Source organism: Myxine glutinosa, chromosome 3 (genome assembly GCF_964187855.1).
Source record: "Myxine glutinosa chromosome 3, kmMyxGlut1.1, whole genome shotgun sequence".
Taxonomy (NCBI): domain Eukaryota; kingdom Metazoa; phylum Chordata; class Myxini; order Myxiniformes; family Myxinidae; genus Myxine; species Myxine glutinosa.
This window is the reverse complement of record NC_136263.1, coordinates 38,546,737-38,571,507: the sequence shown is the minus strand read 5'-3', so window position 1 is coordinate 38,571,507 and position 24,771 is coordinate 38,546,737. Positions and strand designations below refer to the sequence as shown.

The following is a 24,771-nucleotide window of genomic DNA, read 5'->3' as shown; positions in this document are numbered from 1 at the left end:
GTCGGATGGCAGGGTATGGGTACATTCCGAGGTTCCCATCTGAACGTGTCCCTTTCCTATAAGACACACCCGTCCCTTTTGCTCTGTCACCCAGACTGGATCAGGTGGTTTGTCTAATAAAGCCTGCTTAATGGGTGGGGTATATCGAAACTCCCGGGAACACACTGCTTGCGATTTTGGGCCTATCAGTTCCAAGGTTGTGGTCAGACATGGGGTACGCAAGGGTCCTGAGCACATATCTCGTAGGGACAGGGGTAGCACTACCATTTCTATCCCTGTCGTACTGGTGTGGGGAAAATGCATACACACCCAACACCGTGATCGGTTCTGTACTTTCGCCATTGCACGGGTCACTGTCCAATACGTATTTTCCTTTGGCTTTTTCCTGCTTTCGATCCGTGGGTGCGGAATTAATATGTGTGAAATGCATGGTGGCCTACCATCGTAGGGGGAGGTCATGAATTCACATTGTAGTAATAGAGTAGTGCCGCTGTTCAGTAATGCATGCGTGGTTAAATTGTTCGAGTCCTTTCCCCATTTGTAACCCGGCCTGGCCATGTTTACTATTGGTGCGCCGCCTTGTCGTGGCGCTTGCTTCAAACGACTGAGGGCAGCAAAACCTGTCTTCCTTCCATGTGAGTCTGTGTACAACACCCTCCACATTATCCGTGTCCATACATCTTCCTTTACATGGCAGCAGGGTATATTTATCCTCTGACCCCAGATAACTCTCTGCCGGTAGACCTTAACAGTTTGGTCGCCATATACATATGTCTCCGTGTTCGCCCATGCCCTCGTGTCCCCAGTGCTGGCAAAGCTGTAAATTAAACTAAGTGTGATTGCCACCCCTAACAGGCGGTGGTGCAGCATCCTCGATCTGTGGTGGTGCGTTTGAGGTGTCTGTGTTTGTGGGTATGGCCAACTTACAATGTGTGGCATGTACCCAGGACGACTTGCCCTCACCAAAACACCGCTGTTGGTGTGATCAGAAGAACTTGGTATGGCCCCGTCCAACTTTGTTCGAGCGCAGTCTTACGGGTGAAATGCTTCACCAGCACGTAATCTCCTGCCTCGACGGTGTGGATAGGCTTGCTTGTTGGCTCCGGTAGGGCCTCCCGAACGCGTTCATGTATGCTGCGTGCCACATGGGATAGACCTATGCAAAACTTTAAAAACATGTCATCCATGATAGGTAATTCAAGGGTTGCCATATCCACTGGCGCTGATACCGATGACATATAGCGCACGAGCGACAGACCATGGTAACCACAGTCGAAAGGCCTGGTGCTGCCCAGGTGGAAGTGACCTGCCTCATCACCTCACCCCCCTATGGCACACATGGCCATTTGGATGCGCCATGCGTGCCAACCATGGCAATAAAGCTCACGGTGCCACGGGTTTGTCATTAATCGTCCACATTTGTCCTTCTGCGGGGCACTGAGCTCCCAATTTAATCCAATTTTTGCTGTTCTACGTTTGAGGCCGCGGCTTGTAATTGTATTACATCGAACTCTGTAGGTGCGGATGTCGGAACGTCTGTCTTGAGGTGCCAAATTAATTATGAACCCTTCATTGTTGTCCAACACATGGACCGTTCGGTGTTCAACATTGTATCGACGCCTTACTGGCGTTTTCCGCAGTCGGTCCATCATCCATGTACGACAGTACCCTGCCATTCCCAAAAATCGCAACGAACACACTAACTCTTCACTGTTATCCTTCACTTCACTTCAAAATTTCACTGTTATCCTATCAATACCTGGACAATTTTTTCCTTTCCTTCCTAGATACGCGAATTTCACATCAGTATAAACCCACTGGAAAAATTATCTGAAAAATAACTAGCCTCCCAAAACCATTTCCCTGCAAGAGCGGGGTTAGCCTTGCGGTCCACATGACAATCTTTTTTATTTTGCTCTATCACCTCCCTTTGAGCAATAATTCAATTGGTGTGATTCCCATATACCCACTCCTGGTGGAGTTCTGTTCACCTGGTCTGCAGAGCCGTGATCCAATCTTCACCAGCCCCCAATCACCTTCTTATCACAAAACAACAGTCCATAACTAACCACTTTTCTTTATTTCCCGTCTTTTCCATCAACTTTTATAATCTTTTCCCCTCCCTTTCTTAGCAAACCTTGCAAAGTCACTTGTCATTGACAAATGATCCATTTAATTCGACTTTCCTTTAACATCTTCGCACTTTCCATGACCTTCTTCACACTTACTTTAAACCTTTTCTTCAGACACAACCCACATGAGTTATGAATACAATTTCCCCTTCCAGGCACGTGTCTAGTCACTCACAAAGTGTCCATAAGACAACGTCATCATATTTCACAGAACTCCACCACTCTATTAAATCCTAAGCATACCCAATGGGCAATCCACGAAAAAATCAAAGCATTTTCAGTCCCCTTTTTCCCATATACTAGTCAATGTAAGTCAGCCAAACATAAACAAAGAGGTTCCAGCGAGTTGTGACCTCCATAACTCTAAACAACTCCGCTGGCACCTTTTAAAACAAACTTTCCCAGTCACTTACTAAAATAAAGTGCAGCTCTTGTCCATAGATATACGTTAACCAAGGTTACATGAGACTTGACAACAATAGAATTTGGCTACCTACAGAAAAAGTACCTGCACAACACATTTACAAACCAATTCGTCCCCTCGTATTAGGGAACGTCACAAATGTTCCACCACAATTTACAGCAGGTGACCACCCACCTGCCTTCTGTCGAAGTCCAGTTCAATTTCCATTCACAGACAGACAGACAGACGAACCCCCAACGTACTAACAGGATGGTCTCACAGAGGCCATTCCATTCAAATCTGTAGGCTGCCACGATTCTTCCCGCCAGGACACACTATCATAGTCCCCATAGTCACACGACACGTCAGCAGACACAGTGAAAGACATTCAACACCATAACAAACGCCGCAGAAACTGCTCCTCCTTGATCCATATCTGCAGACGCAGTCAGACACACCCAGTTGGACAGACAGACTGGCTCCACATTACAACTGCAAACATCCGAAATGACAACAGCTAACACCAAATATTTATTGTCCCCCTTTCAGGGAAGTCAAATCAACCACCATTAAAGCACAAAACAGAAAACGACCATATACTCAGAGTATATGCCATATACTCAGAGTGAGACCCGAAAATCAAGCAGACAGACCGACAATCGAACCTGTCTTTCGACACTGCCGAACGACAAGTTCGCAGACACTGAGGGAGTGACATTCGACCCCCAGTAGATACCGCGGACACCGCTTTGGTCCGCACCAGCAACTCCCTCAAAATCAGTGTTCAGAGACATGACTCCATAGACAGCCAGAAAGCCAGACAAATACGGACACACACACACAGAGATTAATATATTTTTACAGATTAATATACAGAGATTAATAGATTAATATAAACAATTAATATATTGTCCACATTCATCTTGGTCAACCCAACCCATTCTGGCTCTCCCCAAGAGCTCTGTGTCCGGACAGACAGACAGATAAACGGACCGGTGAAACCATAACCATCCATTCTTCCGATTGGACTCACGTCAGCATCACATGTCATTTTTGCCTTCATTCAACGCATTCTGCCATCCCAAATCGGCCAAATACAAGCCCCGGCCATGCCGTTGAATAAACACCCGGTCGGTTGACAGCCTATTATTTTTGACTTTCACTCCCATTCTCCCTTGCTACATCTGGAGAGCCGTTAATGTGGGGATGTAATTGAACACTTGTTTTAAAGCCCTGTCTACACATGCTCTCCATAATATTCTCATTATTCCCTGCCAATTTTACTCATCCGGATTGCCCAACGCCCGTAGGCAATTTGGGGAATCCCTTGTCAGTCAATGACACACATCAATGACACACACACAATAAACACAAATACACGCTGCAATGACAGATCATTCATTCCCTTATACACAATACAGTATAAATTCATGCACACTCATGCACACTTCAATCCTACTTACCTGTGAACTCTAACACATCCAGTGCGTAGCTTAACTTAAAATACTCATTATTCTACCTTTCTTGGGCTAGTCCCTCCTGGTAGTCCTAAGATCGGGTCGCCCCCCGATTCCTAACCTTAAACGCAGTTCTCACGCCGGAGTAACTTAATACCTATTATCTATCACCCACATATGGGTCTACCTGCTTCCCACGCAGGAAGCTTACCTTACCTCCTTATCCCGGGCGCCCTGTATAATCGATTCATTACCCACTGCTGCTCTGGTTTAAACTAAATTTGGTTCGGAATGCAAGCCAGGTGGTACAGCCGACAGAGGTCCATACGTCCAAAGTAAGGCGGGAGGCTTCAATTTTGAGGTGCAAAAATGCGTACCCACCAAATTAGATGCCGGCAGGCCTCCCTCCCGACCTGGAACGTGAGGATCCACCTCGTCTGCACACTTGGATGTATCCCACTCCTGACACCAAAATTGTCGAGATCGAAGACCTCAAGGGAAGGAAGAAGAAGAAGAATCAGAGGAAGAAGAACAACAATGTTTAATAAAATCGATTATATACACACGTGTGGAGCGAGGCTCGAGAATGTACCACCTACACGCAGCGGACAATTCCTCAAGACACTCGCTGATGAATGAGCAAAAAGGCATTTCATTTATAGCAAAATATTAGACAAGAATCTGCGCTAAAAACATAGCAATACAAGGCCATAAGGACAACATCTCCCATTGTCCCGTCCTATAGAAGGTCAAATTTAGACAACAAGATGTAAGCATAATGATAGGCTACGCTTTTTTGGCTATCTAAACATATCAGACCCGAGCGCAGGCCGAAGTAAATATTCTTATACACTAGGCTAAATGGTAGATGAATGATTGGATACACATGCCGAATACCATTACAATCAAGTATATGTAATGTCTATATTTCTTCCGAGGTGTTAGGTTACGTCCTTGCTTTAGGAGACATACTGAAACTACAAAGATATATAATTAATTATTCCCTTCGTGAAGGAGGCATTTGGCGCCATGTTTTCCTGTACGTGGGTCGAGAGCATTTTATCTACTGTTTGGCACATTCATTCAAGGACTAATTTACTAGGCTAAGGATCCACCCTGCACGTTGAGCCTCGAAACCACATTTTGTCCACTCACCTCTGCCTGCAGTTGAGTTCAAATCAGTTTTTAGAAGCACGATATATAATTTCAGATGTTATGATCAATTGAGTCATGGGGCTAAAACCCTAATGGCTGACATATATGTCTATATATATGTCTATATATATGTCTATATATATGTCTATATATATATATATATATATGTCTATATATATATGTATATATATACATGTATGTCTATATATATATATATATCTATATATATACATGTATGTCTATATATATATATATATCTATATATATATATGTCTATATATATATATGTCTATATATATATATATGTCTATATATATATATATGTCTATATATATATATATATGTCTATATATATATATATATGTCTATATATATATATATGTCTATATATATATATATATATATATGTCTATATATATATATATATATATGTCTATATATATATATATATATATATATGTCTATATATATATATATGTCTATATATATATATATATATATATATATATATGTCTATATATATGTCTATATATATATATATATATATATATATATATATATATGTCTATATATATATATATACACATCTTCCACTACCAATTTTGCTCTCCAAATTCCAATCAATCAAAAATTTTCCAATTACTGCCAATTCTATTCACCTTTCTAAATGTCGGATCAAAAACACTATCAGTATCATCATCATCGTCCGCTATATCTGAGCCTCGGTGCGTCGTCACATCATTAAACTCGGCTTCGCAAAGCCGAGCAATGAATTCGGGTGGTTTGGTCGCCTGTAGTTGGATCCGTCCGGCATTCACGACTCCGGGGAGGAGGCATGCTCGGGCCGAGGTTCCACGCATCATCGCGGCTCGGTACCTTGCGGTCCCGGGCCCGATGGCTGAGGCTCGCCCGGTCGGAACCCCGTCCCCGCCAGGGGGCACCGTTCCGCTTCCTCCCCTTCGCCCTTGAACCGGGACCTGTCGCCTCGCCCGAAAAGGCCCGGACTCGACCGTGCGGGGCGGGGCCAAGCCCGAATCGGCAACGACGCTTCGAAGAGAAGCGACGCAGCTTTGATCCGCGCCGGGCCTGGCATCCAACAAAGCACACCACGCCCCGAGTGCTCGCATCGGCTATCCGTCGCTCTAACCGCTAACCCGGTCACCGTCGATGCTTCACCTGCATGCTCACACGCATACGCTACCCCTTTCACCCTCACCGAGCTCGGTGCTCCAACGCCGTCCGTACATTCCACCAACGCTCTCCCTGTTACACACCACACCTCTCGCACACACTCACCGTTCGCACACTTCGGTCCACACCTCTCCTCCGTTACGTCCTCCGTAACACTCACCATGGGCGTGCACTCTTGCATCCACCCACTACCGCGCTCCGATGTGCTCCCTCGCACTCGCGCTACTACCAACTCAGGTGTGCTTTCTCGCACACCCTCGCCGTTCATCCCATACGTGCATCCTCGCACCCGCTCCACCACCAACTCACTCCCCGTGTCACACTCCGTACACCCCGACGTGCATTCTCGCTCGCACTCGGTTTCACTCCCACACTTTATAACACGCTCACTCTTTGACGCACACTTTTTCCTCACAAGCATGCCATTTTTACTCACACTGGACCCTTAACCAACGCCCGGGTGCCATATCGATCCCAATCGCGCGACAATTCTCTTCGCGCCAAACGCCCTCTTACAAAATCTCCCGGCACCACATGCAGCCCGTCTCACCTTCGGGGTTCTTCTTCCTCCCTGCACCAAACCCTGCAAATCTTTATAAGGATTAGCAAGTACGGCATCAGAATGTGCATTTAGACTTTGAACAATTTCCATTCCTTCCTCCGATTGTTGCTCTTTTAAGTCCCCGGTCTCCAATTTCAACTATACCCATAATTTCTTTGTTCACCTCGACGACCGCTGGCTTTAATAAAATCCCCTCTACCTCAGCGGTCGCCGGCTGCCCCAAACCCCGTGTCGCGATTTCTACCCCCGTCATTTTACCCGCGCTTTCCTCCGCCTCGCTCAACCAGCGCTTCTCGACCCGCGTTACCTCTTCGTGCACCCCTGGGAGCTGCTCGCTCAATCCGCGGTCTCTGTCCCTTTCCGCTTCCCTTACTTCATATGCGACTTTGTCCCTCACCAGTCCCTCATTTACTTCTTTGGCCTGGGCAGTTATGTCCTTAAATTTGTCCCCTTTTATTCTATTACAACACCCTTCAATTAGATTTCCCAACATTTCTCCCTCAGCCCTCCTTTCGTTCATTATTCTGTTTTCCATTTTTTTTCTATCAGCCCTCATTCGCTCACCCATTTTGTCCATAAGGGCCCCCATTTGTAGCAAAAGGTTCGAATCCACCAATGCTGCTACGGTCACGGGCGCTGCTAAATTTGGTGCCGCTACACCCACGTGCGCGAGGACACCATTTTGCGCGCCTGACACCTCCTCAACCACCCCCTCCGTTTCCTCCCTGTGGTCCTGAGTTACCCCTAACCCCTCTTCTAGCTCACCCACCTGCATCCGATCGCCTTGACTAGCCATGGCGCGATTTCAAAATTCGGGTTTTTCTTTAAAACAAATCAAATTTCGGCAGCTCGTAATTTTGAGCGCGTTAAGCGCGCTTCGGGTCCGACCCCGCTCCCGACACCAATTGTTACTGCCAATTGTACAATTGGTGTTCCAAAATTTGGGCTAAATAAATTTAGTCCCAGGTTCGAATCCCACTCCTGACACCAATTGTTACGGACCGCGGATAAGATGTTGGTTTTGCCGAGCGGAGGCCCTGCGGCCCTAACAGTTACCCCGACTAACCCGATTCCCGAACGTTGGCCGGATCGCGCCACAGATATTCAATAGGGAAAAGACAAAGGCGACACGGATGTAAGATGATCAAGAGAAATGGGAGGCACGTGAGCTAAATTTCAAGTGTCATAGCAGAGGGTCTGAATACTTATGTCAATGTGATATTTCAGTTCTTTCTTTTTAATAAATTTGCAAAACTTTCTAAAATCCTGTTTTCTCTTTGTCATTATGGGGTATTGAGTGTAGATTGATGAGGGAAAAAAAGAATTTAAACGATTTCAGCATAAGGCTGCAACATAACAAAATGTGAAAAAAGTGAAGGGGTCTGAATACTTTCTGAATGCACTGTATATACAGTCACGTGAAAAAGTAAGTACTCGCCATGTAAAGTTTTGACTTTTTCAACATATTTCAACATACAGCTATTTGATCTTCATTTCAACAATATTGATAGATAAAGGTGATATAATATAACAAATATCATGAAACATTTACATTTTGTAGTCTATTGTATAATTTAAATAAACAGAAATGCAAATTTTGCATGTGGAAAAAGTTAGTACACCCCTACATTTATCACTACTTCAAACACCTAAAATTAGAATCAGGTGCACCAGCTCAGGTGCAAATGATTAGAACATCGTCAGAGAGGATCTTGGAGGAACCTGTCTTATTTAAACCTCAGACATTTAGTTTGGTTTGCTCTTTGTTGTTGAAGTGTGCGGCGTCACCATGCCTAGATCAAAAGAGCTCTCTGAGGCCTTCAGAAAGAAGGTTATAGATGCCTATGAGTCTGGGAAGGGATTTAAAAAGATCTCCAAACAATTTGAAATCAATCATTCAACTGTCTGGAAGATCATCGACAAGTGGAGAAGATTCCAAACAACTGCCAACTTGTTCAGGCCAGGCCGCCCCTGCAAGTTCAGCCCGAGAGCAGACCGCAAGATGCTGAAAAGATATATATATATATATATATATATATATATATATATATATATATATATATATATATATATATATATATATATATATATATATATATATAATCGTTAGATTAAATAAGACGCGGACGTAGCTTCAGGACGTCGATCTTTAATTGTCGACAAGCTTTCGACCAACAAAGGTCTTCTTCTGAGTCGGCCCCAAGTTCAACGGAAGAAGTTCCGTTGTTCAACAAGTTCCCTCTTGGGGCCGACTCAGAAGAAGACCTTTGTTGGTCGAAAGCTTGTCGACAATTAAAGATCGACGTCCTGAAGCTACGTCCGCGTCTTATTTAATCTAACGATTTATTTATTCAATACAAATGAGACGCCCTGCTCGTACTTTGGAGTTTCTACTATTTCTTAGTTATATATATATATGTATATATATATATATATATATATATATATATATATATATATATATGGATATATGTCTACCATTTTTGCATGTTATCAGCAGGATGGATTTTTATTTATTTGCTGACTCGATTTGAAAAGCCTTTTGTTTTTGTTAGGGAGTCTAAGCTGACAAGACTTCTTCAGGACTCTTTGGGTGGGCGAACCAAGACTTCTATTATTGCCACCATATCTCCTGCGGCAATAAATGTTGAGGTGTGTTGGTAATAGTGTTTTCACTGATGCACTTTGCTTGATAAGTTTGGTTTTTCAATTTATTTTCTTAAATCATTGTCATCTTTATCATCATCATCATCATCAGCATCATCATCGCCTTGATCTCGATCGGACATATTAAATACACGTTTTCATATATTTTCTTAAATACACGTGCCTATTAATTTAAAAGGTTAAAAAAAAAAAATCTATTACACTGATGCAACAATTTGTCATCATATCCTCATCCATTCCCATAGGAAACTCTGAGTACGTTGGACTACGCTTTTCGAGCCAAGAACATCATGAACAAGCCAGAAGTCAACCAGAGGCTCACCAAACGCGCTCTCATTAAAGTTGGTAGCAATTTGAGTTTCCTTGTGTGGCACGGGGCTTTTTTTAATTAAAGTTTTTTGGGAATTTGAGTTCTTAGCCACTGTTAGATTTGGTCTGAAATGGGGGCTTATGGATTGGGTTTTGTCTGTCCGTTTTTGCATCCATCTGCAACCATATCTCAGACATGTATGGATCACTTTTGTTCATACTTGGCAGTAAGACAATATACGATGGTATGCATGTACACATCAAGCCTGGTGTTGGCTTAGCGGTTAGGGTGCCAGCTTGGGATCCTAGGATCCTGGGTTCAAATCCCGCTCGATCGCTGAATTAACGCCAGGGGGGTTGACTCAGCCCGTCATCCTTCCGAGGTCGGCAAATTGAGTACCAGTTCACTGGTAATTCCCTGTGTGTCGCAAGAGGCGACACAGGGTTGGCGGCAGGAAGGAAGGGCATCCGGCCATAGAACATTGCTTCAAAAATGGGACCACGGTGCCCGAAAAAGGCCAACCCCCGTCCTGCGGGAAAAAATGGCCTCGAAAGGCGGTTTTACACATGTGCACATCATTTTGTTTCGCAATGCCATCAAAGATGGCCAACTAACGGCCAATTTGGTTGTTAACCCCTCCCCCCCCCCCCAATGTTGACCATGTTCTCACTTCTTTCTTGGACATTCATTTACCGATCTCGTTCAAATTTAGGCCCACAAATCATGAATGATGGCTTACATATGCATCTTTTTTATTTCCAGATCAGATCCAAGATAGGGCACAGCCAGCCATTGTATTCGTTAAACGTGTCCCCCCAACCATTACATACATGATCCGATTTTGTTCAAACTTGGCACAAGCACAGTCCATGATGGCATACACGTGCACTCCACTTTATTAGTCCCCTACCGGTGTCCACCGGAGGGGACTATAGGTTTGCACGCCGTCCCTCCGTCTGTCAGTCTGTCCTTCCGTCACGCAAAGAACAGTTTTCCGGACTTTTTTTCAAAACGCTTAATGCTAATGATTTCATGCTAAATTTCCTCATGATAAGTTACAGATCAAGTTCGAACTTCACTACGTTTCGATCATTTTTGACAAAGTTATGGCACTTTGCACTTTGGGAATTCTGATAATTCTGATGATCCTTTCTGATGATTCTGATGCCATTTTAAGTTTTAATTTCCTTTAAAAAAGATTTTCTCTGCAATAATAGGACCGATTGAGATCAAATTTTCACTCCAGGGGGGGACTCGGTCTGTAGAATATTTTAATGGTAAATATGACGTCACCGGTCACGTGGTTCGGCCGCCATATTGTTTTTTGTGAAAACACGAAAACCCCTTTTTCTCTGCAATGGCTGAACAGATCGAGGCCAAGCTTTGCAGGCAGAATCGCATGCCCATGACGAACAAAAAAGTCAGCGAGCATGACGTCATGCGTCACATGGTTTCAGAGTTATGACGTTTTAAAGCATGATCCTTTAAAACCGAGCTCCTCCCTCATTTTTGATCCAATTGAGGGGAAACTTCACAGATCTGTTCAGCATGTCAGTTTACGAAAATGTCCTTTTGGAATTTGCGATAGGGCACATGGTTTGGCAGGTATTGTTAATTAAACGAAAATATTTTTAAAAATGGATATCTCTTGTTTATTCTAGAGTTCTCCTCAAGCCTGCAATGCTCGCCCTCAGCCTCGTCTGCGAACGTCAAAAGCGCAACACACCGCGCGCTTTCGGGAGGGGAGGAGCCAAGCCGAGCAACATATGTATATATGTATATATATATACACATATATATATATATGTATATATATATGTATATATATATACATACACACACACACATGTCAGAAACCATAACATAGCTTACGTGGTAATACGTCAGTCAACCGGCATTTATAATTGAGCATTAAGCAGTAACAAATCTGAGACCTGACACACACACACACACACACACACACACACACACACACACACACACACACACACACATCGATCATTGATCGTGAACCGGAAAATATAATAAATTACTTATATTTAGTGACTCGAAAAGTGCTTTGTCAACAACTTATTTTCTCGTGCTTCTGCTGACCTGTCTGCAAGGTGTATAAATTGAAGTCCCGAGTGCGATCACAGGTGAGCCCGTCCTGAGGTAATTAGCGATTGGGAACGATTCAGAACCTGTGGGTGAATAACCCTTGGTAATTTCCCCAACAGTTTTCCGGAAGACAGACTGCCGGTAGGGGACATGTATTGCAGCGCAATACTCAGAATGTTTGTTCATTTTTAGGTCATCTCATCTCGTTTCTCGAAGAGGTGACATTATAAAATGTGTCGTGATATCCAGATGTCTGTCCGGGCATCCATCATCCGTTAGCATTTTGCTAAATCCCCCCTTATCATTACGCTTATTGTTCTGAAACTTGACACATGAAAACAAGACAGTAGCCGGCACAATCGTTCCAGCTTCAATATTTTTTTTATTTATTAAATTGTGGAGTGTCCTGGGGGGTGGGGGGGGGGATTTATTCCCCCCTCCCCCCCACACCCAACTTCGTATCTATACTCGTCACTTATTTACAAGCCCATTGCTCTGAAACCCGATACAGACCATCCGTTGATGGCCCGCACAACCGCTCTGGTTTAGATCTTTTTTATTTCGGATCATGGGTGCTCCCAGGAGGGGGGAGGGGTGGGGGGGGATGGTTTACCCCATGAAACTTCAGATCACTACTCATCCCTTATTTACCAACCGATTGCTCTGAAACCCAATAAAGCCCTCCACTTTGGTCCTCAGGATCTGATCAGACTCAGCAACGGTTGCTAGAGTGATATGTGCATGGAAGAAGTTTCGAGAACTGAGTGGTGTGCTGACTAGGAGGGGAGTGTCGTTGAAGCTGATGGGAAAGGTGTATGCTGCATGTGTGAGAAGTGTTATGATTTATTATGTTGGGGAAACCATATTTTACATTATTACCATATTTACCACCGGAAAACTGTTGGGGAAATTACCAAGGGTTATTCACCCACAGGTTCTGAATCGTTCCCAATCGCTAATTACCTCAGGACGGGCTCACCTGTGATCGCACTCGGGACTTCAATTTATACACCTTGCAGACAGGTCAGCAGAAGCACGAGAAAATAAGTCATAACATTGTTATGCATTATGTTTGCCACTCTGTCAAAGCGCCTTTGGGCTTCTGGAAAAGCGCTAAACAAAATAAAGAATTATTATTATTTATTAATTATTATTATTATTTATGGGAGTGAGACATGGGTAATTTATGGAGAGCAGCAACAAAGGGTGGAAATGCGAATGGTTCGGTGGATGTGCGGAGTGTCGTTGAGAGAGAGGAAGTCAAATGATGAATTGCAAAAGATGATGGGAATATAGCCTGTGATGGATGCTGTGAAGAGAAACAGGTTGAGATGGCTTGGTCATGTGTTGAGGAAGGATGAAAGTGACTGGTTGAGAAGAGTGGTGGCAATGAATGCAGAAGGAAGTAGAGGACGGGGAAGACTGAGAAAGACTTGGGGAAAAGTGGTGAAAGAAGAAATGCAGGCAAGGGGGTTAACAAGGGGAGATGCAGAAAATAGGGCAAATTGGAGAAGATTGTCATGGGGCCCACAAGGCTAACCCCCCCACTCTAGCAGGGATAATGGCCTGAAAATGCCTGGTGGTGGTTGTTGTTGTTGTTGTTGTTGTTGTTGTTGTTGTTGTACTCTGGTCCTCATGATCGTGCAGTCTTAGATTTTTCAGTTTTTTATCAGCGGGACCTCCCAGAGGAGTCCCCTTCTCTGTCCAAACCCCCTCCTCCCCCATTTTCCAGGATCGTATCCCGACATTCACGTGGGATATGTTTGCGATATTGCCGCCATTCGCGATAAAATGCCGCGAATGTCGAATCTGCAAATGTGGGGGTATTGTTTCAATGAGAAAAGAGGGGAGAGGTTCCTGGCGGTTCCTGATTCGTGAAAAATGCTGTAAATGTGGGGGCATTGTTTCAATGGGGAAAAGGGGATAGGTTCCTGATTCATCGGGGAAATATTTAAACGCTTAATTTTTTTTAGACTGCGAATGCACATGGTTAGTTTCATAAGTAATCTGAACAACAACAACAACAAAAAAAAACTCCGACAACACCAAGACACACAAAAAAACCTCCAATCTTTATTGAAGGAATGCGATTGCAGCCTAAGTGCTTTACCATACCATACTGTGAAACAAACAAAAAAAAGCCATATACTGGTGTTTTTTGTTTTTTTTGGTATACAGAATTGAGGCTTGTGTAAGAGCTAACACATTAAACATGAAAACATGCACATACACAATACACATAAAACATACAATGAAGGGAGTGGGAGACGGGGGGAGAGAGAGAGATATGCACGTGGTTCGGTCACGTGGTTCATGACCACATGACTGAACAGTATATGGTGTTAGTCAGGTGCTCATTCAGGTCAGATGCACTGATGCTGCTGCCATCAGTCAGGTGCTCATTAAATTGAGTCACCTGTACCCCCAGGGTCACCTGTCACTTGTCACCTGCCACCTGTCACCTTTTTACGAGAAAACGAGAAAGGCCCTCAAAATCGGCTCTTTTCAGAGGGACATAGTGAGAAGAGCACAGGGACGTCGGTAGATCTGTGGAGGGGAGAGAGTTGGGGGAGGACGGAGGGGTTACACAGTTTGAAGCAAATGAACACTTCGAGGAATTTCAGGACAGAAGTTGGGGATTGAAAGAGGCGGATTTTGGGTGTTTTAACGGGGGTAGAAAAGATCAAGGTTTTGGATGGGGGAAGATAGGAGATGGTGGTGAACAGCTGTTTTAAAGACTTGGAGGGAGGAGAGGGATTGAATAGAGTGTGGGAGTTTGTTCCAGAAGTGGGAGAAAAGAGGAATGAAAGAGTGAAAGTGAGCAGAGAGTCTTGATTTTGGCAGTTTCACCAGAAGAGGGTTGCTGGCAGTTATTGTGCATCCTGCAGGAATATTTTGGGGGCAGAGCACAGACAGAGCAGGGGGAGCAAGGCCGGAGAGGAGTCAGTGGAAGACAGAAAGACCACCAATGTAATGTACCTGCGATGAGAGAGAAAGTCCTCAGAATCGGCTTCATCGCGTTAGATTCCAATGATTCTGAATGCTTTGGATTCAACCGCGTGAAGCCGAGCTTGGTGTGAGGCAGGAGCACCAGCACCAGCCCAGAGGGGAGAACAGTATTCCATTGAGCTGTGGATGAAAGCTTTGTATGTGTTGAGTAGCTCAGAAGTGCCCAGAAAGTTATGACTAACTTCCCTGCAAATGTCTTCTGCTCCAATCGATTCTTCTGATCATTCACTTGTTAAAGTGGACATCTCTCTGGCCATTCTCAGAGAGCCTCCTCAGCTCCTACGAGTCTGGCACTTCACTCAGGCCGACTGGCACGGTCTGCAAGCAGCCATCAATCATCTGGACTGGTCTCACATCTCTACTGCCTCTGACGTCAACTCTTCCTGGGAATTTTTCCAAAGTAAACTGCTCTCTCTCTCATGCACAGATTTATCGCATCTCATCTTCAGTTGTCATACCCTTCCGCCCATCCATGCTACAATAAAGGCAGTTGGCACTGGTGAGGCAGTTGCCATAAAATAACTTGCCTTCGCCTTATGGAAGGGCTTATCCAACTGAAGGCAATCCCAGTTCCTTTCACAAAGCTCAGAACAAGTGTGTGTCTACCCTCAGGAGAGCCAGGAAACAATATCTCTCGACTCTCAAGGTTGAACTCTCAAACCTGTCTCGCTCCTCCAAATCCTGGTGGAGTCTGGTCAAATCTGTTTCTGGTGTCTGTTCCTTTTCCATCCCCTCCCTTACCTCAAACGGATACACAGCTGACGCTGCACGTGAAAAAGCCGAATGCCTCAACTCTGTGTTTGCCTCAACATCTTGTGTCCCAAACCCATCTCTCTCTGGTGTACCCACCTTACCCAGTCAAACCCAGCTGCTCCTGGACTTTGTGTCCTTCCCTCTGTGTCCTTCCCTCCTGACAAGGTGGATAGGTTTCTGTCAAAACTCCTCCCTGATTCTGCAACTAGACCAGACGGCATCAGCCCACAGGTTCTAAAATCCTGCTCTGTCGCTCTTTCACACCCTCTCTCTGTTCTCTTCACCCTCTTTTGCTCAAGGTCATCTGCCATCTGCTTGGAAATCAGCCAACATTACTGCTTTACACAAAAAGATGCAAACACAGATCCTTGCAACGACAGACCAATCAGCCTACTTCCAATAATCAGCAAGATCATGGAATCGATCATCGCTTCTGACAAATCCTTCCTCTTCTCCAATGGCTTGATCTCGGGTCATCAATTTGGGTTCAGATCAGGTCCTTCTACTCTGGACAAGCTGCTTCTGCTGTCTCAACGATGGATGGAGGTCCTCAATGCCAAAAAGTAAATCAGAGATGTCTCCCTTGAATCAGAGATGTCTCCCTCTCGGTGAGCTTGGTGCCATGTGAGGTAACTCCACAGGCTCCATGTCGTCAAAGCCTTCCGCTCCCACTAGCCATGCCAACACAAAAATTTTATTCCTCTGTTTTGTCGGGAAATCCTGCATATTTTTTCATTGCCTGTAGCTATGGGTTTTGCCAGCACGCGTCTATGGTGTAGGTTCTCACCCAATCCAGCGACTCCTTGATGGTGCCGATGCAGTGCATTATGTTGAACTCTTTCCAACAATGCCTGACGGCGAGCCCTGAGTCACGCTCCATAGCATCCAATATGTGGTGAAAGGTGCAGCATGTGTAATTTTTAAAAGTGTAGATTACACCTTGGTCGAGCGGCTGGATCAGGAAGGTGGTATTGGGTGACAGGAAGATCACCTTGACATTCGGGTGAGCCACGTTCAGGTCCGCGGGGTGGCCAAGAGAACATTGGATGTAAGGTTTTGTTTCACCAGGTACCTGTGGGACGAAACAGTTATGAAACCAGTCCATGAAAATTGCTGCCTTTATCCATGCTTTCCCGTTGGCCCAGAAACACGGGCCGCATTTGTTTTTCTTGCCCTTGAGAGCATGTGGGTTCACGGAACGGTACAGCATCATGGGTTTCATCATAGTCCCTTTTTGCATTTGTGCAGGATAAGAAGAGATCCCGAAGCTGTCACCTTGCGTTTCGAGATGAAAGTTCTTTTGGGCATTTTTTTTTTCCAGTAGAGGTCGGTTTCGTCTGCATTGAAGACCTGCTATAGCAGATACCCATTCTCATCGATCAGCTGTGCGTGTTGAGCAGGGAACGTTTTGGCTGTGTCGTGGTCCATGGAGGCACGCTCGCCTGCCATTTTGGCGTTGTGGTGACTATCACTCCTTGAAGTGGTGATACAACCCCCCCCCCCCCCCCCCCCGAATGTACCGGGGCTGCTCGTACACACACCACTTGTGCTAGGGCCGGATGCACGTAAATAAGCCTCTCCTTTGCAGGAATATGCGGAACGCGTGAATGTTGGGGTCCAACTGTATGTGATTTTTTGAATCTATTATTCCAGAATCATGAGCCATGGATTTAGATGGGAATGTTTACTCAGCAAACTCATTTCAATGTAATGTGATTTTGCCTGTAGTTGACATGGTGCATCATGTTTGCCTTGTCAGCTTATTACCCTGCGCTCGCAAAGCAAAAAGCAGGGTTAGGCATTCGGTTACGTAAGTGCGTACGTGTGGCGTACGTACATACGTGTCTGCATTTTTACAATTAATTTTATTGCTAACTGTTGGTCAGATTGACAAAATTTTGCCATAGGAGCACATCCATCCGCCTGTAGAATTTTTTATTCATTATTATGACGCCATAGTTCATGTGATACAAGCACAATCTTGGAAAAATCGAAAAAAACATTGCACCTCGATCTCTGAAACTGCTCCATGGAAAAAGCTGAAACATGGCTCATTGTCCAGCACTTCCCATGGGGAATAAGATGTGTTAATGATGATATAATCGGTACCTTAATTATGACGTCATAATTTGACAAGTACAATGCTTGATTCAATCAGTATGAATTTTTTTCCTCTGCCATTCTTGGTCCGATTGACACAATTTTCACCATAGAAGTGCTTCGTCCTGTAGAATATTTAATGATAATTATGACATCATAGGTCACGTGGTACAGGCGCCATCTTGGAAAACCGAAACACGTTGCACCTCTATCTCCAAAGCCACTCCATGGGAAAAATTTAAACTTGGCTCATTGTAAAGAACTCTGGGGAATCGGTGTAACTATCAACTTCTCTCACTACCTCCCCCTCTCATCCTTCATCTTACCTTACTCCTCCCCTCCCCTGTCCTGTACCCGATGCTCCCCCTCTCTCTTCATTAACAGTATGGACCTCAAACATCCGGGGCCTTCGCTCAAACCTGACTGATCTCTCCATACAGGTTGCTTCTGACAATCCAGACTTGATCTGCTTAACAGAGACTTTCCTCCTTCAAGATGTCTCTGATTCCTTAATATCTCTTCCTGGTTACTCCCTCCTCCGGTATGATAGACCTGAGCCTCGTCCTGGTGGTGGGGTGGCTATCTTTATCAAAAACTCTCTTCCTCACTCTCCTTGCACTGCCCTCTCTCCTCCTCACCCCCAGGAGTACCTCTGGCTACGGCTTCCTCTCCGCTCCCACCTTTTGTTCATATGTGTTCTGTACCGTCCTCCAAACAGTGATGACTCCATTTACATTTCACTGTCTGACAACATGGACCAACTTCTATCCACTCATCCCAACTCTCTCTTCCTCATATGTGGTGATTTCAACTGTCATCATGCCACCTGGTTGGGTGTGGGTTCCTCTCTCACCAGTCATGGCACCTCAGCAAAGGACTTCTGTGACTCACTGGGATTGACACAATCTGTCAATTTCCCGACCCGGATCTCAGCCAATGGAGTATCTTCTCTTCGAGACTTGGTTATGACAAACTTCCCTGATAATGTCTGCTGCTCTTCTTCTGCTCCAATCGGTTCTTCTGATCATGTGCTTGTCAAAGTGGATATCTCTCTGACCATTCTCAGAGAGCCTCCTCAGCGTCGACGAGTCTGGCATTTCACTCAGGCCGACTGGGACCGTCTTCAAGCAGCCATCAATCGTCTGGATTGGTCTCCCATCTCCACTGCCTCTGACATCAATTCTTCCTGGGAATTCTTCCAAAGCAAACTGCTCTCTCTCAATGCACAGATTTATCCCATCTCGTCTTCAGTTGTCTTACCCTTTCTCCCGTCCATGGTACACTGAATCTTGTGGTGAGGCAGTTGCCCTGAAACAACTTGCCTTTGCCTCTTGGAAGGCTAATCCAACTGAAGGCCATCTCAGTTCCTTCCACCAAGCTCGGAACAAGTGTGTGTCTACCCTCAGGAGTGCCAGGAAGCACTATCTCTCCACACTCAAGAATGAACTCTCAAACCTGTCTCCTTCCTCCAAATCCTGGTGGCGTCTGGTCAAATCCGTTTCTGGTGTTTGTTCCCCCTCCACCCCTCCCTTACCTCAAATGGCTACACAGTTGACATCGCACGTGACAAAGCCAAATGCCTCAACTCTGTGTTTGCCTCAAAATCTTTAGTCCCAAGCCCATCTCTCTCTGGTCCCACCTTTCCCAGTCGAATCAACTGCTCCTGGACTCTGTGATCTTTTCTCCTGACAAGGTGGAGGAGTTTTTGTCTAACCTCGACTCTGATTCTGCAACTGGACCAGACGGCATCAGCCCACAGGTCCTAAAATCCTGCTCTGCCGCTCTATCTCACCCTCTCTCTGTTCTATTCACCCTCTCTTTTGCTCAAGGTCATCTGCCAGCATCCTGGAAATCAGCAAACATTACCGCTTTACACAAAAAAGGTGCAAAAACAGATCCTTGCAACTACAGACCAATCAGCCTGCTCCCAATTATCAGCAAAGTCATGGAATCCATCATTGCTTCGGATATGAAATCTTTCCTCTTCTCCAATGGCTTGATCTCTGATCATCAATTTGATTTCAGACCAGATCACTCTACTCTGGACATGCTGCTTCTGCTGTCTCAACAATGGATGGAGGTCCTCAATGCCAAACAGGAAATCAGAGCTGTCTCCCTTGACATATCACGTGCCTTCGATACGGTCTGGCACCCAGCTCTGCTCACCAAACTCTCCTCCTATGGTATCCATGGAAATCTCCATGCATGGCTTGCGGACTTCCTCTCTGGTCGTAGTCAACGTGTGGCCCTGAATGGATTTCTCTCATCTCCCCTTCCTGTTCAGGCTTTAGTTCCCCAAGGCAGTGTTCTGGGCCCTGTGCTTTTTCTGGTCTTTATCAATGATCTCTCCGACTCTGGAAAATCCTCTCTATCTCTTTGCTGATGACTCCACTCTCTGCCGCTCCATTCCTCTTCCCTCAGATCGGCAGTCTTCAGCCTCCTCACTCTCTGAAGACCTGGACAAAATCACAGACTGGTCAAACAAGTGGAACATGTCTTTCAATCCTGACAAATCTCACACTCTTACTATGTCTCTCTGAAAAGATCGACTGGACAACCCTCCCATCTACTTTCTCAACAATCCTCTCCAAGAAGTTCTGTCGCTCAAGCTTTTGGGTCTCACTATCTGCCATGATATTTCTTGGGAAAACCACATTTCCAAGCTGGCCTCCAAAGCCATTCGCCGACTGGGCATCCTCCGTCGTGCGAAGTCCTTCCCAGGCACACCTGAGCTCCTCACCACATACAAGGCTTTCATCCTCAGCTCAATGGAATACTGTTCTCCCCTATGGGCCGGTGGTCCTGCCTCATACCTAGCTCGGCTTCACGCTGTTGAAACCAAAGCTTTCAGAATCATTGGAATCTCCCGCGATGAAGCTATCTCTGAAGGCCTTTCACTCACTCACCGCAGGCAGGTAGGTGGTCTTTCTGTCTTCTACCGACTCTTCTCCGGCCTTGCTCCCCCAGCTCTCTCTGTGCTCTGTCCCCCAAATATTCCTACAGGTCGCACAAGATCTGCCAGCATCCCTCTTCTGGTGAAACTGCCAAAATCAAAATTCTCTGCTCACCTTCACTCTTTCATTCCTCTTTTTCCCACCTCTGGAAGAAACTCCCCACAGTCCCTTCAATCCCACTCCTCCCTCCAGGTCTTTAAAACAGCTGTTCACCACCATCTCTTATCTTCCCCCATGCAAAACCTTGTTCTTTTCTACCCCCACTAATACACCCCAGATCCACCTTGTTTGAAATTCCAACTTCTTTCCTGGAAGTCCTGGCAGTGTCCATATGTTTTATACCTCTCCCACTCCCCCTTCCCATGCCCCCCCCCCCAAAGCCCTCTCCCTCCCACAGATCTCTCGATGTCTCCTTGTCTCTCGGTCCCTGCTCTCAAATGTTGTGTTTGTGTCCTTCCCCCTCTCTCCCCATCTTGTCTACCGCTCCCGATGTTATATGTTTTATGTGTCGGTTTGTCTTTCTGTGTGATTAATGTTCGCTCTTTCACGAGCCTCGATCTTGTATACAAAAAAAAAAAAAAAAAAAAAAAAAAAAAAAAAAAAAAAAAAAAAAAAAAAAAAAACGAAGATGTCATTGGTGCATAGTTATGACATCATAAATCGACAGGGCCAACACTTGGTCTGATCAGTTTGATATTTATTGAGCGTGATCTACGCAACAATTGTATTAGAGAACATAAATTTATGATGTCATCGCTCACGTGGTTTGGCAGCCAAATTGGATGAAAGGAAAAAAAACCTTTCAAAAAACAGAAGAGTTGGCCCGCACCAAGCTGACTGCGCAGGGTAAGTACTCTATTAATACCATCTAGTTTGTCTTGTGTTGATCCTTTATGCATCCCATGATGTCATTGCAGGAATATACTGAGGAAATTGAAAGGTTAAAGCGGGAACTTGCTGCTTCACGTGAGAAGAGTGGTGTTTACTTGCCTTTCGACAATTATGAGTAAGTAATTACCTCCGCCACCAAAGGTGGATGGAGGTTGTTTGCACTTTTTTTTTGCAAAAATGTTGATCACTCCAGTTTGTGTGTTTTTGTCCACTCACTTATACTTGCAGTTTTTACATTATATTTAGTTACAAAATAGTTACAAAAAAATAGGTTACAGTTTTTAACCCATCTTCACGAAACTTCACCAAAGTTCGTGGTCCGACAAATTCCTATATATTTTTGAGGTCAAAAGGTCAACATAGGCCAAAGGACAACCACTCTTTTTCAAATTTCTAAAATCCTCAATTTTCATCCGATTGACTGAAAAGTTGAATAGGATTTACATATCGGCTAACTGAATTCAACCACCAACTATTTTTGAGATCAGCTTAGGCCAAAAGGTCAACATAGGCCACAGGTCAACCACTTTTTTTTGAATTCCTAAAATCCTCAATTTTCATCCAATTGACTTGAAATTTGAAGAGGATTTACACATCAGCTAACTGAATTCAACCACCAACTATTTTGAGATCAGCATAGGCCAAAAGGTCAACATCGGCCAAAGGTCAACAATTCCAAATTTCTAAAATCCTCAATTTTCATCCAATTCACTTTGAATTTGAATGGGATTTACATATCATCAAACTGAATTCAACCCCGAAGTATTTTTGAGATCAACGTCGGTCATAAGGTCAGCGTAGGCCGAAGGTCAACCAGTTTTTTCAAATTTCTAAAATCCTCAATTTTCATCCGATTGACTTGAAATTTGAAGACGATTTGCATATCAGGTTACTGAATTCAACCACTAATTATTTTTGAGGTCAAATGGTTGACTGAGTGCCATTCTACTTTGTTCTGTTTTGCCAAGTGTCACTTAGTGATTTTTCATTTGTTTGTGTGTTTGTCTGTCCTCTCACTTATACTTGCCTACAGGTCACAATTTTAAACCGATTTTCACGAAACTTCACCAAATGGTAGATTTCGTGGTCCGACATAATCGTATATATTTTTGAGGTTAAAAGGTCAAAAGGTCAACATAGGCCAAAGGTCAACCACTATTTCAAATTTCTAAAGTCCTCAATTTTCATCTGATTGACTTGAAATTTGAATAGGATATACACATCGGCTAACTGAATTCAACCACCCACTATTTTTGAGATCAGCTTAAGCCAAAAGGTCAACATAGGCCAAAGGTCAACCACTTTTTTTGAATTTCTAAAATCCAGTCCCAGCAAGAAAAATGTCCTGGATGATTTATATTAAAATAAGGTTGAGTGCAGTTTTTTGTTGAGAAAATGCTGTACACAAAAGTCTATATTTTTGAGGCCTTTAAAAAAAAAGTCGTCGTGGTTTATACTCGCTCACTGGACAGCCTGAATCCCTCATCGGAGGGGAAGCCACTCTCCAATGATAGCTACAGGGAGCCGGAAATGTATTTAGGGATTGATTACTTTCCCCATGAGGGGGATCACTGTATTGCAAATAAAACGCTTATAAAGCTAAAGTACATGGGCTGAAGCTGTGGTTTACCATATAATGTCTGACAGCGTATAAAAGGCTCCGACAGCTTATGTATGCATACTGGCTGATGCTGCGGTTCGCCATATGACGTGACACTGCATTGGAAGCGGCCTGTTCTGTATTTTTCAGAGCCAACACCTGAGCGACATTGCCCATTTCAAGTACATATATATATATATATATATATATATATATATATATATATATATATATATATATATATATATATATATATATATATATATATATATATATATATATATATATATATATATATATATATATATACACACACACACACACACACACACAGTGGAACCTTGACTTACGAGTTTAATTCGTTCTGTGACCGAGCTCGTAACTCAAATTGCTCGTTTCTCAAATCAAATTTCCCCATTAAAATGCATTGAAATGCTATTAATCCGTTCCAGCCCGCCAAAAACCACACCAATTTTTTTTTAAATATACAGTATATATAAAAATATCTCGCGCTTTATATTTCACCTGTATGCAGCATACAAGTTGGCAGGATGGCCTGGACTGGAGGTACGCACACTTGACTCTAAAGTCTAAACTGTCCAGCCTGGGTTTGAATCCCGACCCAGCTATAACCTGTCATGGGTGAATCACAGGCAGGGTGATTCATCAATGTGTGTACCGCTAAACTGGGCGCCCCGTTTGCGTCCCATTAGTTGTTGGATGTTAAGGATCTCACTGTGTTTTCCACAAAGAGAAGGCGAGCTATCGCCGGCACTCTGAACAAGTTGTGGCCTGGCATGCTCTTCTCCTCTGCCGTTATATACGTCCTCCTCGGCATCTTTTTCCAGAAGAGCCCTGTCTCGTCACAGTTGAAGATTTGCTGGGGGATGTATCGTTCGGCTTCTATCAGTTCGGCAAAAGTTATAATAAAATCTTCAGCTGCCTTCACATCCGCCTCACCAAGTCGACAACACGCACACCTCGCTCATGTTTTTCGACGATTGCGTGTTTTATATCCAAGCACATCATCCTCTTCTTCTTCTCAGTACCGTGTTTTCCACAAAGAGAAGGCGAGCTATCGCCGGCACTCTGAACAAGTTGACGACAGAGATACTGTACTTGCACGGCAAGATAACCACGTGACCAGAACCCACCTGGTGGTGTAAACTCAAAATAACCAACATGCGAAAACAAAAATGCAGCGCTATACGACAGAGATACTGTACTTGCACGGCAAGATAACCACGTGACCAGAACCCACCTGGTGGCGTAAACTCAAAATAACCAACATGCGAAAACAAAAATGCAGCGCTATACGACAGAGATACTGTACTTGCACGGCAAGATAACCACGTGACCGGGTGGCGAAAGCTCGTAACTCAGATCTCGGCTCGCATCTCAAAGCAATAAACCGCCCGAGCGACGGCTCGTATCTCGAAAAACTCGTAAGTTGGGGCACTCGTAAGTCTAGGTTCCACTGTATATAT

The 24,771-nt window shown here is 44.4% G+C and overlaps 1 protein-coding gene across 6 annotated transcripts in view; it reads left to right on the top strand.

The window, feature by feature from the left end:
- Positions 1 to 24,771, top strand: part of KIF11 (kinesin family member 11) — a 211,824-nt gene that overhangs the window by 30,853 nt on the left and 156,200 nt on the right. For all 6 annotated transcript variants that reach the window (XM_078773905.1, XM_078773908.1, XM_078773907.1 and 3 more), the window contains exons 10-12: positions 9,456 to 9,552; positions 9,813 to 9,908; positions 21,711 to 21,799. In XM_078773905.1, coding sequence (XP_078630031.1) covers positions 9,456 to 9,552; positions 9,813 to 9,908; positions 21,711 to 21,799 — 282 coding nt within the window. The remainder of the gene's footprint in view (positions 1 to 9,455; positions 9,553 to 9,812; positions 9,909 to 21,710; positions 21,800 to 24,771) is intronic.